At 37.0% G+C, this 19,334-nt stretch overlaps 1 protein-coding gene and 1 pseudogene across 11 annotated transcripts in view; both read right to left on the reverse strand.

The window, feature by feature from the left end:
* Positions 1-2,459: 2,459 nt before the first annotated feature.
* Positions 2,460-19,334, reverse strand: part of LOC114268310 (lysine-specific demethylase JMJ27) — a 64,208-nt gene continuing 47,333 nt past the window's right edge. For all 10 annotated transcript variants that reach the window (XM_082893558.1, XM_082893560.1, XM_028209464.2 and 7 more), the window contains 5 exons: positions 11,658-11,730; positions 11,485-11,570; positions 10,456-10,575; positions 4,828-5,394; positions 2,460-3,658 (listed from right to left, as the gene is read on the reverse strand). In XM_082893558.1, the coding sequence (XP_082749684.1) occupies positions 2,645-3,658; positions 4,828-5,394; positions 10,456-10,575; positions 11,485-11,570; positions 11,658-11,730 (1,860 nt within the window). In that variant the 3' untranslated portion in view covers positions 2,460-2,644. The remainder of the gene's footprint in view (positions 3,659-4,827; positions 5,395-10,455; positions 10,576-11,484; positions 11,571-11,657; positions 11,731-19,334) is intronic.
* LOC145803247 (ribosomal RNA small subunit methyltransferase, mitochondrial pseudogene) lies at positions 14,803-15,929 on the reverse strand (annotated as a pseudogene). The gene has a single exon (XR_014345373.1). The product of XR_014345373.1 is annotated as a ribosomal RNA small subunit methyltransferase, mitochondrial pseudogene (transcript).

Genomic DNA, 19,334 nt, shown 5'->3' on the forward strand with positions numbered 1-19,334 from the left:
TGAAACAAATGTAATTTGATCAAATAACTATCGATATCCGATCAATATAATTTTTTTACAAAAATGATGTATTTAACGAGTTCTACACATTTAACAGTTGATCGAGATAAGTTTGGAATCCGGTCTATCATGGCCCAACAATATCGTCTAGTCCAAAATTGGATTGAGCTGTGACAATTTTAGATATGGATGTTTAGTGCAACTTATTATTATAAATTAAAATCAAAAGCACTTTTCTCTTATTTTTCATATGATTATTTTTTTAAATTTATTTAAATTATTTATGTCTAATAAATTATAAAAAGAAATGGTATTAAATAATTTGGTATAAGTTTCCAAAATAAAAATAGATTATAAACAATTTAAATAAATTGCAATAATTGTTCCAATGTTTTATTTGTTTATTTATTACAATCTATGATCTCGTTTGGTAGTATTTAATCAAAGGCACCGAGGCCATTTGAATTTTTTTGTTTGTTTGTTTGTAAGTTCATATGCTAAAATACCTTGGCCACGACAAGTTTGTGTAAAAAGACCAAACTAACCATATATATATGCTATATGGTCATACCTTATTTTTTAGCCATGTATATATGTATGTTAATTTTTTTGTTGTATGTGTGATTACGATTTAAGTGTAAAGTTTTGAAAGTAGTGTAGAGTTTCAAGTTATATGTTTGGTTATGAATTTTAAAAATAATTTTTGAATTGAGTTTTGAATTATGGCCACGTTTGTTTGGCGGATTAAGTTGAATGAAATTATTAGTGAGGAGATGGTTAGTGAAAAGATTGTTAATATATGGATTGTTATTGAGGAGATTAGGTGAAAGTGTGTTTGTTTCGATGATATAGTGTTGAAGATGGTTAGTGATAGAATTGTTAAATTATTTTTATAAAAAATCTAAAAATAATAATTTTTGTATTAAAAAAAATCTAAAATAAATATAATTTTTTTTTTCAAATAACAGATTCCAATTGCAAAAAACATAAAAAAATAGAAAATAAAATAAAAATTGCGCTATTCCAGTCGACCGGCCGAACGTCCGGGAGGATGTTCGAGCAGACAACTGGGTAGATTTAATTCGCTCTTAAAATTAAAAAAATTAAAATATTTACAAAATAAAATAAAATATTTCAAAATAAAAAAAATTAAATAAAAATTATATATTTAAAATAAAAAATTAAAATTTTCTTAAATATTTTTTAATATTTAAAAAAAATAGATACAGAAAATTTAAAATACAATTCAAAATTCAAAAACTCAAAACTCAAAATACAACTCAAAACTTCTTTTAAAACTCGAAACTCTTTTCAAAATTCAAAAACTCCTTTCAAAACTCATAACTAAATAAATTTTTTTTTTTTCAAAACCAAATTCAGAATTCTACACTCAAATCACAATTCCACACTCAAATTATACTTCTAAAACTAAACCAAACACAACCAAAGTGTTAGTGTCAGTCTGTAAATACAAAGGAAATTGTAGTGGAACCAAAAAAAAAAAAAAAAGCCAAAAAAATTATCAAAACATATAAATTACCAAAACATGTGGGGTGCAAGTAATTTTGTAATAGAGTGCAAGTAAAAAATTGTGAGGTGTGCAAGTCTATGTTTGTGTAAAAAAAAATTGTCTATTCCACTAGTATGTAATCCCCCTAATTACAATAGAGTATTGTCCTTAGAGCATTGTATAATTTGACCAATTTTTAGATGGGCCGAGCTCTTCACCGAATTGGATGCTGTTATTAGGCTGCAGTGGGCCCAACTTTAGACTCATTTCGATGATCCAAACTGTTCACTATGTAAAATTTGTCGAGCATATCATTTCTGAAAAAAGTCAAGTTAATCGAATATCGGTAGTCACTTGATCAACTTGCATTTGTGTCTGTGATTTATTTTTAAAATCATAATTACCGTTGAAACAAATGCAATTTGATCAAATATCTATTGATATCCAATCAACAGATTGGGAAAAAAATTGAACAAATAGTCAAAAAAATTGAACAAATAGATATAAATTTGAACAAATAGACAAAATTTGAGCAAATAGACAAAAAATTTGAACAAATAGACAAATTTAAACAGATAGTCAACAAAAAGTTAAACAGATAAAAAAAGGTAAAATTGAAAACAAAATGTTTTCTAAAACTTCTCACCAAATTATTTCACAAAATGTGTAATTACCAACAAAAAATATTCACTGAACCTAATGTCTTAGACCCTTTATAAATTGAATTTATCACTAATTTTCTCTTTAATCAACTCATTTATTTAAATGTGTACCATAACATTACCCATAAATTAATTAATAGTTTTTGGTTGTAATTCTATATTATATATCTTGTTTGAGTCACATCACATCTTTACTTTTTACACATCTTTTCGTAAAAAATAAAAAAATACACTAATTTAAATCATTCAAAATAACATCTTAATATAAAACTAACAATACCAGGAACTTAGAAAACTTACTCACAAAAATACTTAGAAAAAATATTATGTGGTGAAAATTCATTTCAAGTGTGAATTTCATTATACAAAAATTGAATTTAAACCCCACATCACTTTTGGAGCAAGTTTCTTAACATAGAAAACAGCTGGGGAAGTAGAGCAAAGTTTCATTCCATTAAATAATTGTTGACTATTACAAGTCAAGCAACCCTTGAGCAACATTTCCATTGATGTCAAAAACTCCCTCTGCACATTGCTCAAACTCATGAGCCTCCAGAAGGAGCTTCCTCTTCATCTCCTCATACTCGATGATTTGGACCTTGCACTCATCAATCTTCTGGTCAATCAGCTTCACCTCTGAGAGGACCGAATGAAACTTTGCTCGAACAGCCATCTTACTGACTCTATCTTCAATCCACTCGACTCTAAGCAAACCACCCCTCAAGTATCCAAGTGCGCACAAAAGTTCGTTGAAGTCTGCTTGGCTTGCTTTATTTAGCTCCGTTTGCTCGAACATCTCTAGCAAGCCTCCAAAAGTCTCCATTACCATCGTCGCAAACAATGAGCTCAGCTTGCCAAGGTGCATGAAGGTATCGGGCCTCAGCTCAAAAATGCGAAGAAGTTTGGCTCGATACTCCTCCCTTACCCCGGCAAACAGAGATTCAGAATTCAATTTCACCTCTAAGCCTGACTGATCCTTCAATGTGACCACCCCATCTTCACCCCTGGACATAGTAATTCCCTCCTCAATCCCAACAACAGTCAAAGATGTGCTTAAACCACCGACCAAGGCTGCTCGAGCCACATCGGACCAAGGAACCTCAGATCGCTCACCCTTGATTGGAGCAGCTTGAATGCCTTCGGATGGCTCCAACTTGACCTTTATTGCCTCAAACACAACTTGAGGCTCAACCATCTGTTCTTCAATAGCCTGTAAGCCTCCAGAAAGATCTACATTGACTTCTACTACCTCAGGCACAACGTGTTCCAATCGAGGCAGATCAACTGATGGCTCACCTCTAGGCTCACCCTCAATCACATTAAGCTTGGCCAGCCCATTCTCAACTGGAGCAACGTCAGTTTGAGAAGGCTCAAAGTGACCACTCCGCTGCTCACTAGTGCTCATCTCCAAAGCACCTCCTTTTGAGGCCAACTCCTCCAAGTCTCTTACAGCCTGGTCTATAGCATGAAGAGCTATTTTCTTTACCTGTTCAAGTGAAGCACAACCAGCGATCAGTATCAGTATTAGCATACTTCAGCGGTTAGTGAAGGGAACATATTTCACAGCACACAAATGTTAAAATCCCAAACTCCGATATAAATACGTCATTTGAATCATCCCAACTCCGGTGAGCAAGGATTTTTGGATAAATAACAAATTTGTATTCAAGCACAAACAATCTGGGAAAATTGCAATCACAAATTTATTCAATACGAAGCACAGTAAAAACAAGTATTAGAAAATGGTCCACAAGATGCATGCAAGCAAATTAGTGATGGCTTGGCATCACCACAGGTGATAGCAGATAGCATTGAAGACGATGATCATAAATATTAAAGTACAAGAAATTAAATGATCAACAAATATGCCAAAGACCACGGCATAACTCATTAGTACTCCATGATATTCTATGTGGCTCAAACACAAGAGCACCATTACCACATGGAGTTACTGCCCCAATGGCAAGTTCTTCACATTGCTCCATCCATGTTATTTATATCTTTGTAATTTCTCTTCAGTAAGATTCACTACTCTTAGTGGTACAACCTGATGTAGCCATGTTTGCTATCTTGATGCATAGTTGAAGTCCCAAATAAGTTGACAAGAGTAGATAAGTTATCATCTAAGAGGGCTAAAAAGTAACAACAGTTGCCAAGCTATAAAAGGTTTATGTTAAAAAACTTTATAAAATTGTAGGAAAGTTAAATCATTGGAGGTAGATTTTGATAATTTGAAGGTGAACGGTTGAATGAAGATAGACGTGATATACGTAGTTTAAAATCTTTGTACAAGTAGAATCATTCATGAGAAGATTTTAAATAATATATTCACCAAGTTGTTTCAAATGCATCAATCTAAAACTCTCAAATCCATTCTTGAAATCTAGCTGAACATTACTGAATTGAATTAAAGGTTATACTCCTTCAATGAGTGATGCCAAATCTATTCGTTTGAAATTACTTAAATCCAAATGCAGCCTTTAAGATATTTGATATGTTGCAACAGATCTTGTGATATATAACAATGTTGATAAGAGTGTTTTTTTGACCCCTAAAGTATGTTCCCTGCACCAATATAATGTTTAAAAATTCAAATAATATGCTATCAAACAGGCATTAAAACAGCTTAGTTAAAGAACTGTAATTGAGTCACACCTCTAAGCCTGACTGATCATCCTTCAGTGTGACCACCCTATCTTCACTTCTGGACATATTAATTCCCTCCTCAATCCCAACAACGGTCAAAGATGCACTTGAACCACTGACCGAGGCAGCTTGAGCCACTTCAGACTCGCCCTCGATTGGAGCAGCCTCAGTTGATGACCCTCCAAGATGAAGCTCTGTATGCCCTCCTACAGCTTGAACGCCTTTGGATGGCTCCAACTTGACCTCTATTGCCTTGAACACAACCTGTGGCCCCTCCTTCGGTTCTTCGATGGCCTGGATGCCTCCTGGCAGATCTACCATGACTTGTACAACCTTGGGCACATCGTGTTCTGATTGAAGCAGCTCAACAGATGGCTCAGCTCTTGGCTCCCCCTCGATCACATTATGCTCGACCAGCCCCTCCTCAACTGTAGCAACATCAGTTTGAGAAGGCTCGTGGTAACCACTGAGCTGCTCACTATTGCTCATCTCAAAAGCACCTCCTTTTGATGCTATGGCCAAATCCTTCAAGTCTCTTACAACCTGGTCTATAGCATGAATAGCCATTTTCTTTACCTGTTCAAGTGAAACACAACTCAACGCCACGTATCAGAGTTAACACACTATAGCACTTGGGAACATATTTCACAGCCTAAACTCTGATTTAATACTTCATTTGAATCATCACAACTCCAGTGAGCAAGGACTTTTGGATAAATAACAATTTTCTATTCAAGCACATACAATCTGGGAAAATTGCAATCACATATTTATTCAATAAGGAGTGTAGTAGAAGCAAGTATTAGAAAATGGTCCACAAGATGCATGCGAGCAAATTAGTGATGGCATGGCATCACCCCAAGTGATAATCTCTGTTATCAGAATCTTACAATTGCAATTTAATTCACAATTTTTACAAAATCGATATGAATCTATGGATAAATCTATTTTGAAAGTGAATCTATGGTGAATCGCATGATTCACAATCAATTCACAATTCACGATTCATTTAATTCTTGAAACTATTGTGTCTGACATATTTCGATTATTTTTTTCTCCCTCTTTTTTGTCAAGATGACATAATGCAACTTTTAATAGTGTTGAGTACAAAAATAACCAATATGTGTACATGATTTGTTATTATTTTGGTGATATGAGAGTTTTTAATACGATTCAATCAGATTTAGTCAGACTCGACATGTTTTTAACATTTTCTTCTCATTAAAAAAAGAAATAAAATCATAATATATGTTCGGTAAATGATTAAAGTTATTCCAATATGAATTATCTATTGCTATTTTATTGAAATAAATATAGTTCAATATTACATGGGTGAGGTCAGTTAAACTTAAACCTAATGTTTTCAAATAAGCATATATACCTTTTAAAATGTTTTAGGTTTCAAAATAAAGAATTTAATTAATTTTATTATTAGGTCATTGTTACTTGTAAAGGTATGTATGCTTATGATATCAACATCGTTGTCAAGTTATTGTTACTTGGAAATTGAGCATTTGTCTTTATTTACTTTCTTTATTAAGAACGGTTATAAATAATAAAAAAAATAGAAAAGATAATATAGTGATCTTACATGGGAACTTGTGTCAACTTCTTACTAATTTTCATTGATTTGAGTTCAAATATTTCATATTTATAAGATATATTTAACATCCAAGTCTGTAGAAATATGTTTTTACGTAATTTAGAAAAAGTAACCGAATCTTTACGATTTCACGATTCGAATCTCGATTTGACAACTATGGTGATAACGGATAACGTTGAAGATGATAAGCATAAATATTAAACCAAATATGACAAATTAAATGATCAACAAATATGCCAAAGACTACAACACAACTCATTAATACGCCATGATAATCTATGTCGCTTGAACTTACCACACGGAGTTAATGCCCCAATGAGGAGCTCTTCACATTGCACCATCTGGGTTATTTATATCTTTCTAATTCCTCTATAGTAAGATTCACTACTCCTTGTGGTACAAACTAATGTAGCTACGTTTTCCGTCTTGATGCATAATGGAAGTCCCAAAAAAGTTGACAGCGGTAGGGACCTTATCTGGTAAGAGGGCTAAAAAGTAGCAACAACTGCTAATAAAGGTTTGTATTAGGCTCCATTTGGATGAGTGGATTCGCAGTGAAGGGATTTGAGGTAAAACTTTATAAAATTGTAGGAAAGTTAATCATATTCAGCAAGTTATGTCAAATCCATCAATCTAAAACTCTCAAATCCATTCTTCAAATCTAGAATTAAAGGCTATACTCTTTCAATGAGTGATGCCAAATCTATTCATTTGAACTCCATAAATCCAAATGCACCCTTAAAATATTTGATATGTTGCAATAGATCTTGTCTAAGAAGCACCGACACTTCTAAGTAAGTAACATGTTGTGTCCCACACGGACACGACATGACACTCATCGGACAATTCCCAACACTCATACGCATAAAACATTACAAGTTTGAATAAAATAACTTGAAATCCAATGATAAAACAAAAACAATGTAAATTTATACATATTCTCTTCCTTTAGACTTCAAAATTATAATCTTTGACTATTATTCATATATGACATATAATAAATATAAAAAATTATATATTTTTGATGTAGAACAAAATTATATAATTTTTATATTTCTTAATTTTATTAATTTAGAATTAGATTTTGACTAGGATTTTAAATAGTTTAGAATTTTAATTTCCTATTTTTTAAGGTTTCCTAATTTGTATTGATTTAAGTTTCCTAATTTATTTTAGAATTACTTTTCCTACAAGTGTTAAGTTTAGTTTATTATAAATAAGCCTACAAGCATATGTAATGGAGGCATTCAATCAATAATATTTTAAAGAGTTTTTCTTCTATTTTCCTTGTGGATTCAAGAATTCTCGTTTACTAGAACGATATCTAGTCCTTGTTTCGTCTACTAAAATGATATCTAGTTCTTGTTTCGTCTACTAGAACGATATCTGGTTCATTTTTACACTACCGCTGCGTCAATTGGTATCAGAGCAAGATTTCGGTTGGCTCGATGTCATTCATAGAAGGAAAAAGCACAAGCTCTATTAACGATGAGCGTAAAGAAAGATCTAATAGGATTCGAGTCAAGGGACTTGCCCAAGGCTAACTTGTTAGTCACAACGTTAATAGGAACCGCGCTATGGGAATTGCACAAGGCCAGCGTATTAACCACAACGTATTGAGACAATCTTCTTATTATCAATACGATAGTGAGGATGAATTTGAAGATGAGTTATTCGAAGATTATGGTGAATATCAGTCAGTAAGGCGACGACAAAGATTCAGTGATGTGTTCAATAGCAATAATTGCATCAATCATGGCTTTTCAAATTATCAAGTACAACCAGAAATCCCCTATTTTGATGCTTCTTGTCATGCAGAGGATTTTATTTATTGGTTTCGCAAAGTTGACAAATTCCTTGAGTGTGTGGAAATCTTTGAAGAAAAGCAAGCCAAATATGCCGCACGTAAGTTACAAGGTTATGTTTCTACATGGTGGAAACAATTGTAGTATGATCAAAGGCAACAAAACAAACAACCCATTAGGACGTGGCACAAGATAAAGAAGTTGATGAGTTCTAGATTCCTTCAATCAAATCGTGGGCAAATTTTGTATCATCAATATCAAAGAAAGCTTGAATTGAAACAATTGTTCCAAGGTAATTTTGATTCACAATATTCTTCGCAATTCAATAATTATTATGCAATTGTGGATACAGATTATTCGAGGAACATGACTATGGTTCTGCCAAGTTTGGGTCAATCAAGTCTTGTAGGTCAACAAATTTGTCACGCTAAACCACGCATTGAAGAAGAAAAGATTTTAAGTATCTCAATGTTTGAAAATTTTGAAGACCCAAACAGACATTCAATTGAAGTAGAAAATCGAGCTGATTTCAACAACGGTGAGAACGTTGAAATGGATGAAAGAGAGGTCACTGAAATTACTTTGATCAAGAAGTTTGAAGAAGAAGATGAAAAGGTGAAGTAAGAGAAAAACGTTGAAGTTAGCCAAGAGTTTCTAATGACAAAACTATCATCTCTTGATTATTATGATGATTATGAGATTGCAAAAGAAGGAGAACTAGTTGAACTCAATAAAAAAGAAAAGAAATAAAAGATGAGGTAATAAAGTTGACATGTGCACCAGAAAAGTTAATTGAGGATACAATTGATGTTCTAGGGATGATAATTGAATGTCCAACTGAATCTAAGGTAGAGCAAAGTCTAGAGAGTATCCGACATCAACATAAAATACACTTTATTGATTTTCTTGGTGTAGAGCAATTCAATTTGATTTTCAATGCTTGTCTAATTAATCTTATCAACAAGTTGAAGCATACAGAGAAGAACTTTCAGAAAGAAAATTTTTCTACATACAACTTTTCGAAGAGGGGCAAGCAACTGAAATATTCAAAATATCTCTTTATTTGGCATGGAAGATGGCAAATCTGTAGTTGAAACCCAAGGACGAGTTCTTTTCAAGAAGGGGAAAGCAACTAAAGTATTCAAAATATCTCTTTATTTGGCATGGAAGATGGCAGATTTGTAGTTGAAACTCAAGGACGAGTTCTTTTAAAGAAGAGGAGTATGATGTAGAACAAAATTATATAATTTTTATATTTCTTAATTTTATTATTTTGGAATTAGATTTTGACAAGGATTTTAAATAGTTTAGAATTTTAATTTACTATTTTTTTAGGTTTTCTAATTTGTATTGATTTAAATTTCCTAGTTTATTTTAGAATTACTTTTCCTACAAGTATTACGTTTAGTTTATTATAAATAAGCCTACAAGCATATGTAATGGAGGCATTCAATCAATAATATTTTAAAAAGTTTTTCTTCTATTTTCCTTGTGGATTCAAGGGTGTTCTTGTGGATTCAAGAATTCTCGTCTGCTAGAACGATATCAAGTCCCTGTTTCGTCTACTAGAACGATATCTAGTTCATTCTTACACTAACGCTGTGTCAATGTTGCACGTGTCATGTCCTACATATTTTGAAAATTTCCGTGTGTCTATGTGTCCTTATCGTGTCGTGTGTCCATGCTTCTTAGGATCTTGTGATATATGTCAATGCTGATAGAGTGAATTTTGATGGTTGGAGTAGGATCCCTACACCAATATAATGTTTAACATATGTGATGCTTGTGATACATTTATGATATTAGCTGATTTTAGAATCACATACAAATATTCTTTTGTGGTCAATACATCACAAATATCTACAAACACAATTTTAAGAGGCATAATTATGACAAACTTAATAATTAGAAAACATTTTTCGAGAAATTAAGAAAAATGGTACCGGAATGGGAAATTAATTAAAACAATAATCCATTTGAATGTTTAGGTAAGACCCTTTTATCTAAATGCAAGCAAATATGTAATACTAGAAAAGTAATGGATAAAATTTGATAGAGAGGAATAACTTGGTCCAGTTTAAAAGTAGAGTCTTAACTGATTAGCAAAGTCAAATATATGCAAAATCTGTGGCATTCCAATACCTAGTTGAAAAAGCCAACATATAGTCCAGATGACATTATAGAGAAATAATCCGGATGACATTATAGAGAAATAGTCATATGGTCTACCTCCAACTTGTCTTCTTTGGCTCTATGATTTTCAGGGAGCAAACGGACCTCCTCGGATAAACGAATACACTCGCTTAAATTTTCAGGTGAGACAAAGTCAAGGTCAACCTTTATGCATGACTGCAAATATAACCAAAAAGGATATCAGAAAACGGCATCTGAACTAACCTTTTTTATGAAACAATTTTTTCTATCATATTTATAGCACAAAACCTTGAGGGAAAAAAAATTCAATCTTTTCAGTAGTGAAGGATTGATTTATATTTATAGCAGTAAAGTCTTCAACTTGAAAAGTCGAAAAACATCTCAACAATGGAACTTGAGACAGCAATTCTGAACTCTACAAGATCGTCTATTTATAGGGACTTCTGAAATTGCAATTTGCTAAGCAGGAATCATTTTTTGATGGATCTTGCAACCATCAATCAGGGGCCATATGCCACCAAAATCAAACTTTTGTATCAAATAAGTTTATAAGCTAATGTGCAATGGTGAAGTTACAAAAGAAAGGTTTCAACACAAAATAAATAATGTGATAAGTGGGTTCATTCTCTCTCCATGACAAATCCAAAGTATAATAATTTGCCACCAACCTCTAGACCCCACTCCCAATAAAATCTATTACCATTTCATTATGAATGCAATATGAATACATTATTAGCATAGAAACCTATAAGACAGAAATCGAAACACTACGATGTAGTCTCAAAAAACTTTTAGTAAAGAGTTCTCCAAATGGTGACTCTCATTCCTGTATTTTTTAAGCCAAAATGAAAAATGCCATGTAGAATAAATACACTGAAGAGAGCATGTGCATAGAAACTGGGACAATTCAAGTGGAAAGACCAGGATATGCACGTCTGCTTCTATCTTTTTGTATTTGTGCAACCGCATGTTGTTGGCTTGAAAGCAGTGTGTGTAACAATAACTTATAGAAAAGTGGTAATTGTTCAGACTTTACTGATGGCCCTACATAAAGTAGTAACTTCAAAATTACAAAATCCTAAACCAGCTAAAATCTTACAATACCTTCAAGTTTCTAACTTGATAAGGACAACCGGCAGGAATAAAAACTGCATCTCCAAGTTTTTGCACAAAAGTCCATGGTTCAATTCCTGTACAAAAGCATCCATTTGACAATTATTGTCACAAAGTCACAACATCAAATCAAACTGCCTTACAGAATATACAAATAAACTAACCGTATTCCTCCTTCAGCTTTCTTTTGTGCTCAAGAGTCAAATAAAAAGTCTGGTCATGAATAGGGTGAACAACCTGTAACAGAAAATATACATATATGTATGGAAAATTAAGGAGGTCTAAAAAATGAGAGCGTAAGTATACCTAGGTGAAATTCCTTCACTACAACATGGCATATGAGCATGCACGTGGTGTGAGAATAAATTGTATATATGGCATGATTGTATATATGGCATGGTTATGTATATTAGGAATTAGGCGTTAATTAAGCGTATGTATTTCCTTTTTTAGTCATTCCTTGTTCAGCCATAGATTAGAGCTATACAAACTGATGAATACTTTGTAAACATTAACAATTGAATATACAGAAATACTTCAGAATTCTTACATGGTATCAGAGCCGTCTCTGAGCCGAAACCGTAGAAATTGACTCTGTGTCGTCTTTTTCATTAGAATCTCACTGAGTCGTAATCATAGGTGCTCTTCTTCATCGCAATCGTCTCTTGGAAATCAGCCCTCTGGTTTTATCCCTCTGAGTCGCAGGTCGTAGAGCACCAGAATCGCGATTGGTATTCGCGAAGTTCTCTCTTTCTGTGGTCGTGTTCACGAAGTTCAACGCTTTCGATCAAAGTTCTCTTGGCTCTTGGCCTTCGTTCAAGTTCTCTCCCTGGTTTAGTCACCGGAGTCTCGATTGTACCAGATCTATTGGCACCGGAATCGCGACTATTCAAGGCTGGAATCGCGACCCATCTGGTTCGCAACTCCTCTCGTTGGTTTTCGTTCGACATCGGCTTCAAGTTATTATGATGTATCTGGCTTCAGATGAGTGTGCTTTTTGTCATCAGAAGGGCCATTGGAAGTATCACTGTCCCAAGAAGGAACGTCTGCCTGCCACGTCTTCTTAGCAGTCTCAAACCCAATCCCGAGCTCCTCCTCTGAGTACTTTTCATCCCTCTGTCAGTACCACTGCATCTGCTCCGATTCCTGATCCTGACTTGGCTTCCTTGAGGGCTCAGATTAGTCAACTTCAGTATATGCTGTCTACCTCCCAACCCTCCCCGTCTACTTTAGTTGTTTCCTCTCTTCATTCAGGTTGCTTGAGTCTTCTTCAGGTATCTCTTTGTCTGTCTAGATTTTTGACTTTAGTGCTTCTCATCATATGACTCCCCATCTCTCCTTACTTCAAAATTGTATTCCCTCTCCCTTACCTATTACTGTTAATGCTGCTAATGGGTCTAGTATGTCTGTTATATCTGTTGGGTCTGTCCTACTGTCTGTTATGTCTACTGTCTCTATTCCATCTGTCCTTTATGTTCCTCAGTTATCTGTCAATTTATTATCTATTAGTTAGCTTGATGTCTCGGGTTTTGATGTTATCTTTTCTTCTTCTATATGTTCTGTGCAGGATCGAATGTCTAAGCAGCAGATTGGGACCGGCCGTAGAGTTGGAGACTTCTATGTGGCGGAGAGCTTGCATCTTGTTAAAATGTATGTATTATTGATTGATGTATTGATGTAGTATGTCATTACAATTACAAAGATTCCTATTATATAGGAGTGTGTTTGGGAGTAGGTGGAGAGTAGGAGAAGTGTGGTAGGTGGTAGTGGTAGAGTGGGTTAGGTTTAGTGGAGTAGGTGAAGTGGAGGTGATAGTGGTGTAGTGGGTTAGGTTTAGTGGAGTAGGTGAGGTGGTAGTGGTGTAGTGGGTTAGGTTTAGTGGAGTAGGTTTAAGTGGGTGAAGTAGGTGGATTTTAACAGCCCCCCGCAAACTCAAGGGGGATAGGAACTAACCAACTTGAGTTTGGAGAGAGTAACAAAACAAGAAAATACATAAAAAATAAAAGAGGATAGGAGACACTGTATGGTCGTGTCAGACCGTTGTAGAAGACCGATGTAGAAGACACTGGCTCGTGTCGGACCGATGTAGAAGACAGTTTATGGGGTCATGTCGGACCGTTGTAGAAGACAGTTTACGGAGTCTTGCTGGACCCTTGTAGAAACTAACCGGAATCAATGTCGGGACAGTTTACAGAGTCTTGTCGGACCCATAAAGGAGCTAACCAGAATCAATGTAGGGACAGTTTACAGAGTCTTGTCGGACCCATGAAGGAGCTAACCGGAATCAATGTCGGGACAGTTTACAGAGTCTTGTCGGACCCATGAAGGAGCTAACCGGAATCAATGTCGGGACAGTTTACAGAGTCTTGTCGGACCCTTAAAAAGTCGCACCCTCAAAAGGTGTACCTAATTTTTCAAAAAAGGCGTGCCATCAAAAGTCGTGCCCAATCCATAAAAAGATGTGCCGGACATGATGGCGAGGCACGTGAGTGCCTTGGCTGGCGCGCCCGCTTTATCAAAAGATGTGCCATGAAAAGGCGTGCCAGTTTGTCGGGCGTCAAGAGGCGCGCGATGCGCGTGGCTGCCTCGGCTATTTAACCAAGACGAAGGCAGAGGCTGAGGCAGAGAAAAACTGAGAGAAACCTCTGAAAAATCCTTCGTGTTGCTGAGAAAGATAGTTCCGTTTGCGGGGAGAGATAGTCTGTAATACTCTGTTGCCCAGAAAATAGTCTGTAACACTTTGTTGCCCAGAAAATGGCTTCGTCTTCCCGCGGTCTGCTCACCCTCTTTCCCGACCTCAACGAGTCAACAAGAGAGATTACTGGAGTGGTGGCACTGGAACCTCAACCAAGTGCCCCGGAGTTTGCTCCGTTGAACTTTCCGATGCGATCGGTGGAGCAAAGAATGGCAGTGCAGTCGGATGTGGAAGCCAATCAGTATACATTGAAGTCATGTGTGGAAACCATGACTGCGGTGACAAACTTGTCGAACCGGCTGCAGAGTAGGGCAAATGAGGTGCAGCAGTTAAACTCCCAGCTGGCTCTGCTCCAACGCATGTATAAGGATGCGCGAGCAGAGATAAGCGTGCTAAGGGCAGAAAACAAGGAGATGAAGCGGAAGGCCACCGTGATGTTCCGATTTGGAGGTCCTCCATATGCTGCAGTGGAGGAGTATGGGGGCATGAACGTGCTCGGTGGACAAGGAAACACGGAGACCGGACTGGCACGGGACGCCCAAGATAAAAGTAAGAAGAAGAGACCTGTAGTAGAATAGAGAAGGAAAAGAAAAATCCCACTGTGGGTGTGGTTGTTTTGTTTGTATTTTTTTTTTTTTTTTTTTTTTTTGTGTGTGTAAAATGGTGATCGGGGTGAGGCCCGATATGAATAAAATGAGTTTGCAGTTCGTCTTCTTCCTCCGTGTTTTTTTTTTTTATTATTATTTTTTTTTTAATAATAAAATAAATAAATAAATAAAGAAAATAAAAGAAAAGAAAGAAAGTGGAGCAACGGGTGAGGTGCAAAAGGTGATGATAATGTTTTGTGAGTGGAGAATAAAGAAAAGAAAAGAAAGGGATGGTGTGGTGTGGGTGGTGGAAAAAGAAAAGTGGGAGAGAGAAAAAAGCATGTTCTTGTGAAAGCCCACCACTCGTGAAGATTCACATCAGGAATTTCAGCTTTAGGCCAGATTTTAACGACAGACGAATCAACTTTTGGAATGGGTACAAAGTCTCTCTTGCTTACATCCATAATAAATTTCACATCAGCGACAAGCTTCACATTTACAGCTAAACGGTTGAACTCGGAGTCTCCAGGATTAGCCAATAGCCTTCTTGCAAATTCTTTCTGAAGGAGAAGCGTTGCGCTCCGAAATGGGTGCGACCCAAACACCAACTTAGCCACCAGAGGCGAAGATATTCCATAAGGAATGTTGGCCACAACAAGATCAAACCTTGGAAATTCTGTTTTCAACGCATCACCGCATATAACAGTAAGTCGGTCCCCAAACCCATTCTCTGCAACGCGACTGTGGAGAATCTCCACCATTCGCTTGTCAATTTCGACCGCTACGACCTTCTGGGCAGCTTCGAGGAGCTTGAGAGTGAGATTTCCTGTGCCGGGTCCGATTTCAAGCACCGTATCGGTCGATTTTATATCAGATTTTCGTACGAAGGAGTCGAGAACTCGTGGGTTGGTGAGAATGTGTTGACCCCTGCTTTTCAACAGATGTATGCGACCTTCTTGATTTTCTTTTCTCTTTCGGATATTGTCATCGTCGTCTCTGAAGTTGTAGCGACTCCGACGACTAGGCTTTGAATGAAGAAATCGCAGGCCGAGGATGAGTCTTGAAACGTAGACTGAGATGGGTTTTGGATGAATCTGGACCGTTGCTTCACGGGTTGGGTGACGAATCAGTTTGTTGAGGAAGGAGAGAGAGAATTAGAAATTGTGGGTTTGTCCGGCGGACGGCCAAGGCGAGGCTGCCGTCCGCCGGTGAAGCGGAATCACTAAATTCTCAACCTTGCTCTGATACCATGTTAAAATGTATGTATTATTGATTGATGTATTGATGTAGTATGTCATTACAATTACAAAGATTCCTATTATATAGGAGTGTGTTTGGGAGTAGGTGGAGAGTAGGAGAAGTGTGGTAGGTGGTAGTGGTAGAGTGGGTTAGGTTTAGTGGAGTAGGTGAAGTGGAGGTGATAGTGGTGTAGTGGGTTAGGTTTAGTGGAGTAGGTGAGGTGGTAGTGGTGTAGTGGGTTAGGTTTAGTGGAGTAGGTTTAAGTGGGTGAAGTAGGTGGATTTTAACACATCTACCTATGGCAACCTCTTCGACTGCCTTTTCCTCTTTTCAATTAGATTTTCTGTCTAGTCCTTTCTACTTGTGGCATTCTAGATTAGGACAGTTGTCTGCTGATCGCTTACGGTCTTTGGCTCAATCTGGTATATTAGGTAAAATTTCTCCTAGTGAACTTACTGAATGTCGGGGGTGTAAACTTACCAAAATGACAGCCTTACCTTTTCATAAAAGTACTTCTACATCTGATACACCATTTTCTTTAGTTCATACTGATGTTTGGAGCCCTTCTCCTGTTCTCACCAAAGGGGGTTCTGCATACCATGTGTCATTTATTGATGACTGCACCCGTTACACTTGGGTTTATCTTATGACTCATAAGTCTGACTTCTACCAAATATACTGTACTTTCCAGTCTATGATCACTACACAGTTTGGGTTTACTATTAAATTGTTGCGGTCTGACTTGGGTGGGGAATACTTTAAAACTGAATTCTATGAATACTTGGCCAAATTGGGTACCATTCACCAAACTTCTTGTACTGATACACCTGCCCAAAATGGTCAAGCTGAGCATAAATACCGTCATCTCCTTGAGACAGGTAGGTCTCTCCTTCTCTTTGCATTTGTTCCGGCTCCGTCTTGGGGTGAAGCCATTCTTACTGCTGCTTTTTTTCTCAACCGTATGCCTACCCCCTTCTTTCTGGTCGGTCTCCTTATGAGACTCTATTTTCTGAACTTCCTAATTACTCCATCCTGTGTTTGGATCTGCTTGTTTTGTCCTTTTACCCCATAAAGATAAGAATAAACTTAGTGCGCGGTCTGTCTTATGTGTCTTTTTGGATTATAGTCTCACTCAGAAAGGTTATCGCTGTTATGACAATGTTTCCCGTCGCCTTTATGTCTCCCGCCATGTTGCCTTTCTCGAACGTCTACCTTACTTTTAACTTCCTCCTCTTACTGCCCCAGTTTCCCAAGAGAATTTGGTTCATCTTGATCCATCTCCTTCTGAGGCCCCATCTGATGAGTACATCTCCACTATTCCTCCTAAGCTTGTTTCATCTTCTCCTCCTACTTCGCCTCTGGCTACTTCTCCTCTTTCGGCTTTTTCACCTTCTCCGTTGTTAGTTTATTCTCGTTGTAAGGCTCCTCCTCCACCAGTTGTCTCTGCCCCTGCTGCTGATCCTTCTGCTTCTGACAACTCTGATCCTGCTGCACACCGATATCCTACTCGTCAACGTCATCCTCCAAACAGGTTGAGTTGGTCTAATACATGTTTTTCTGTTTCCTATCATACTTTTTTGTCTGTTATTCATTCTTTTTCAGAACCTCAGTCTTACAAGGAGGCCTGTCAGGATCCTAATTGGGTTCAAGCTATGCATGATGAGTTGTTTGCCTAGCAGAAGACTAACACTTGGGAGTTGGGTCCTTTACCTGCTGGCAAGAATCTGGTTGGTTGCAAATGAGTCTATAAAGTCAAGACTCATTTTGATGGTTCTCTCAAGCGATACAAAGCTCGCTTGGTTGCAAAGGGTTTCTTGCAAGAGTATAGTATTGATTATGAGTAGACATTTGCCCTTGTTGCCAAGATGACTACTGTCCATACCTTGATTTCTGTTGTTGCTGTTCAACATTGGCCTCTTTATCAGATGGACGTTAAGAATGCTTTTCTTAACGGTCATCTCATTGATGAAGTCTACATGCGTCCTCCCCCTGGCCTTCTTCACTCCTTTGGGCAAGTTTGTCATCTTCGGCGTGCTCTGTATGGTTTGAAGCAATCTCCTCGTGCTTGGTATGATCGCTTTCAGACTGCTGTTACCAAGCTTAGGTTTCATCCTTCTACTTCTGACTCTGCTTTGTTTTTTAGACATACCTCAGTTGGTTTTGTTGCTCTCATACTCTATGTGGATGATATGATCATTACTGGCTTTGACTCTTCTGCTCTCTCTGAGGTCAAGCAACATTTCTTCTGCACCTTCGAAATGAAAGATCTGGGTCCACTGCGGTATTTTCTTGGTATTGAGGTTGCCTCTTCTCAAAAGGGCTATTTCCTGTCTCAGGCATAATATGCCAATGAGGTTATTCACCATACCGGTCTTACTGATACACCTATTGAGCTTAATGTCAAGCTCAACTCTATTGATGGTGTCCCTTTGGATGATCCTACTGTCTATCGCGAGCTTGTGGATTGTTTAGTTTATTTGACTGTTACTCGTCCTGATCTTGTTTATGCTGTGTATGTGGTTAGTCAGTTTGTTTCTACTCCTCGCTCTACCCATTGGGCTGCTTTGGTTTGCATTCTTCGCTATCTCCAGAGTACTTTCAAGGTTTACTGTTATCCTCTACTTCCTCTTTAGACTTGGTGGCCTATGCTGATTCTGATTGGGCTGGTAATGTTAATGATCGCAAGTCCACCTCTGGTTTCCATACGTTTCTTGGCGACTTGATCTCTTGGAAAAACAAGAAACAAACTGTTGTTGCTCACTCTACTGTCAAAGTTGAGTACCGTGCTATGGCTCATGCTACTGCTGAGCTTGTTTGGCTTTGTTGTCTTCTCTCTGATTTGGGTGTCCCTCAGTCTTCTCCGACCTCTCTCTATTGTGACAACCGCAGTGCTATTCAGATTGCCCACAATATTGCCCTCCATGAATGGACGAAACACATTGAAATTGATTATCACTTTGTCCGACAGCATCTGCAGTCTGGCTCTCTCTCGTTTTCGTTCGTCTCCTCGGCTTTGTAACTTGCGGACTTCTTCACCAAGACTCACACTATCGCTTGGTTTCAATTTCTTCTTAGCAAACTCTCAGTGTTTTCTGCTGAAACACCTTGAGTTTGAGATGGACTGTGAGAATATATTGTATATATGGCATGATTATATATATGGCATGGTTATGCATATTAGGAATTAGGCGTTAATTAGGCGTATGTATGTCCTTTATCAGTCATTCCTTATCAAGCCATAGATTAGGGCTATATAAACTGATGAATACTTTGTAAACATTAACAATTGAATATACAAAAATACTTCAGAATTCTTACAC

This window comes from Camellia sinensis, chromosome 11 (assembly GCF_055761805.1).
Source record: "Camellia sinensis isolate YWXY chromosome 11, ASM5576180v1, whole genome shotgun sequence".
Taxonomy (NCBI): Eukaryota; Viridiplantae; Streptophyta; class Magnoliopsida; order Ericales; family Theaceae; genus Camellia; species Camellia sinensis.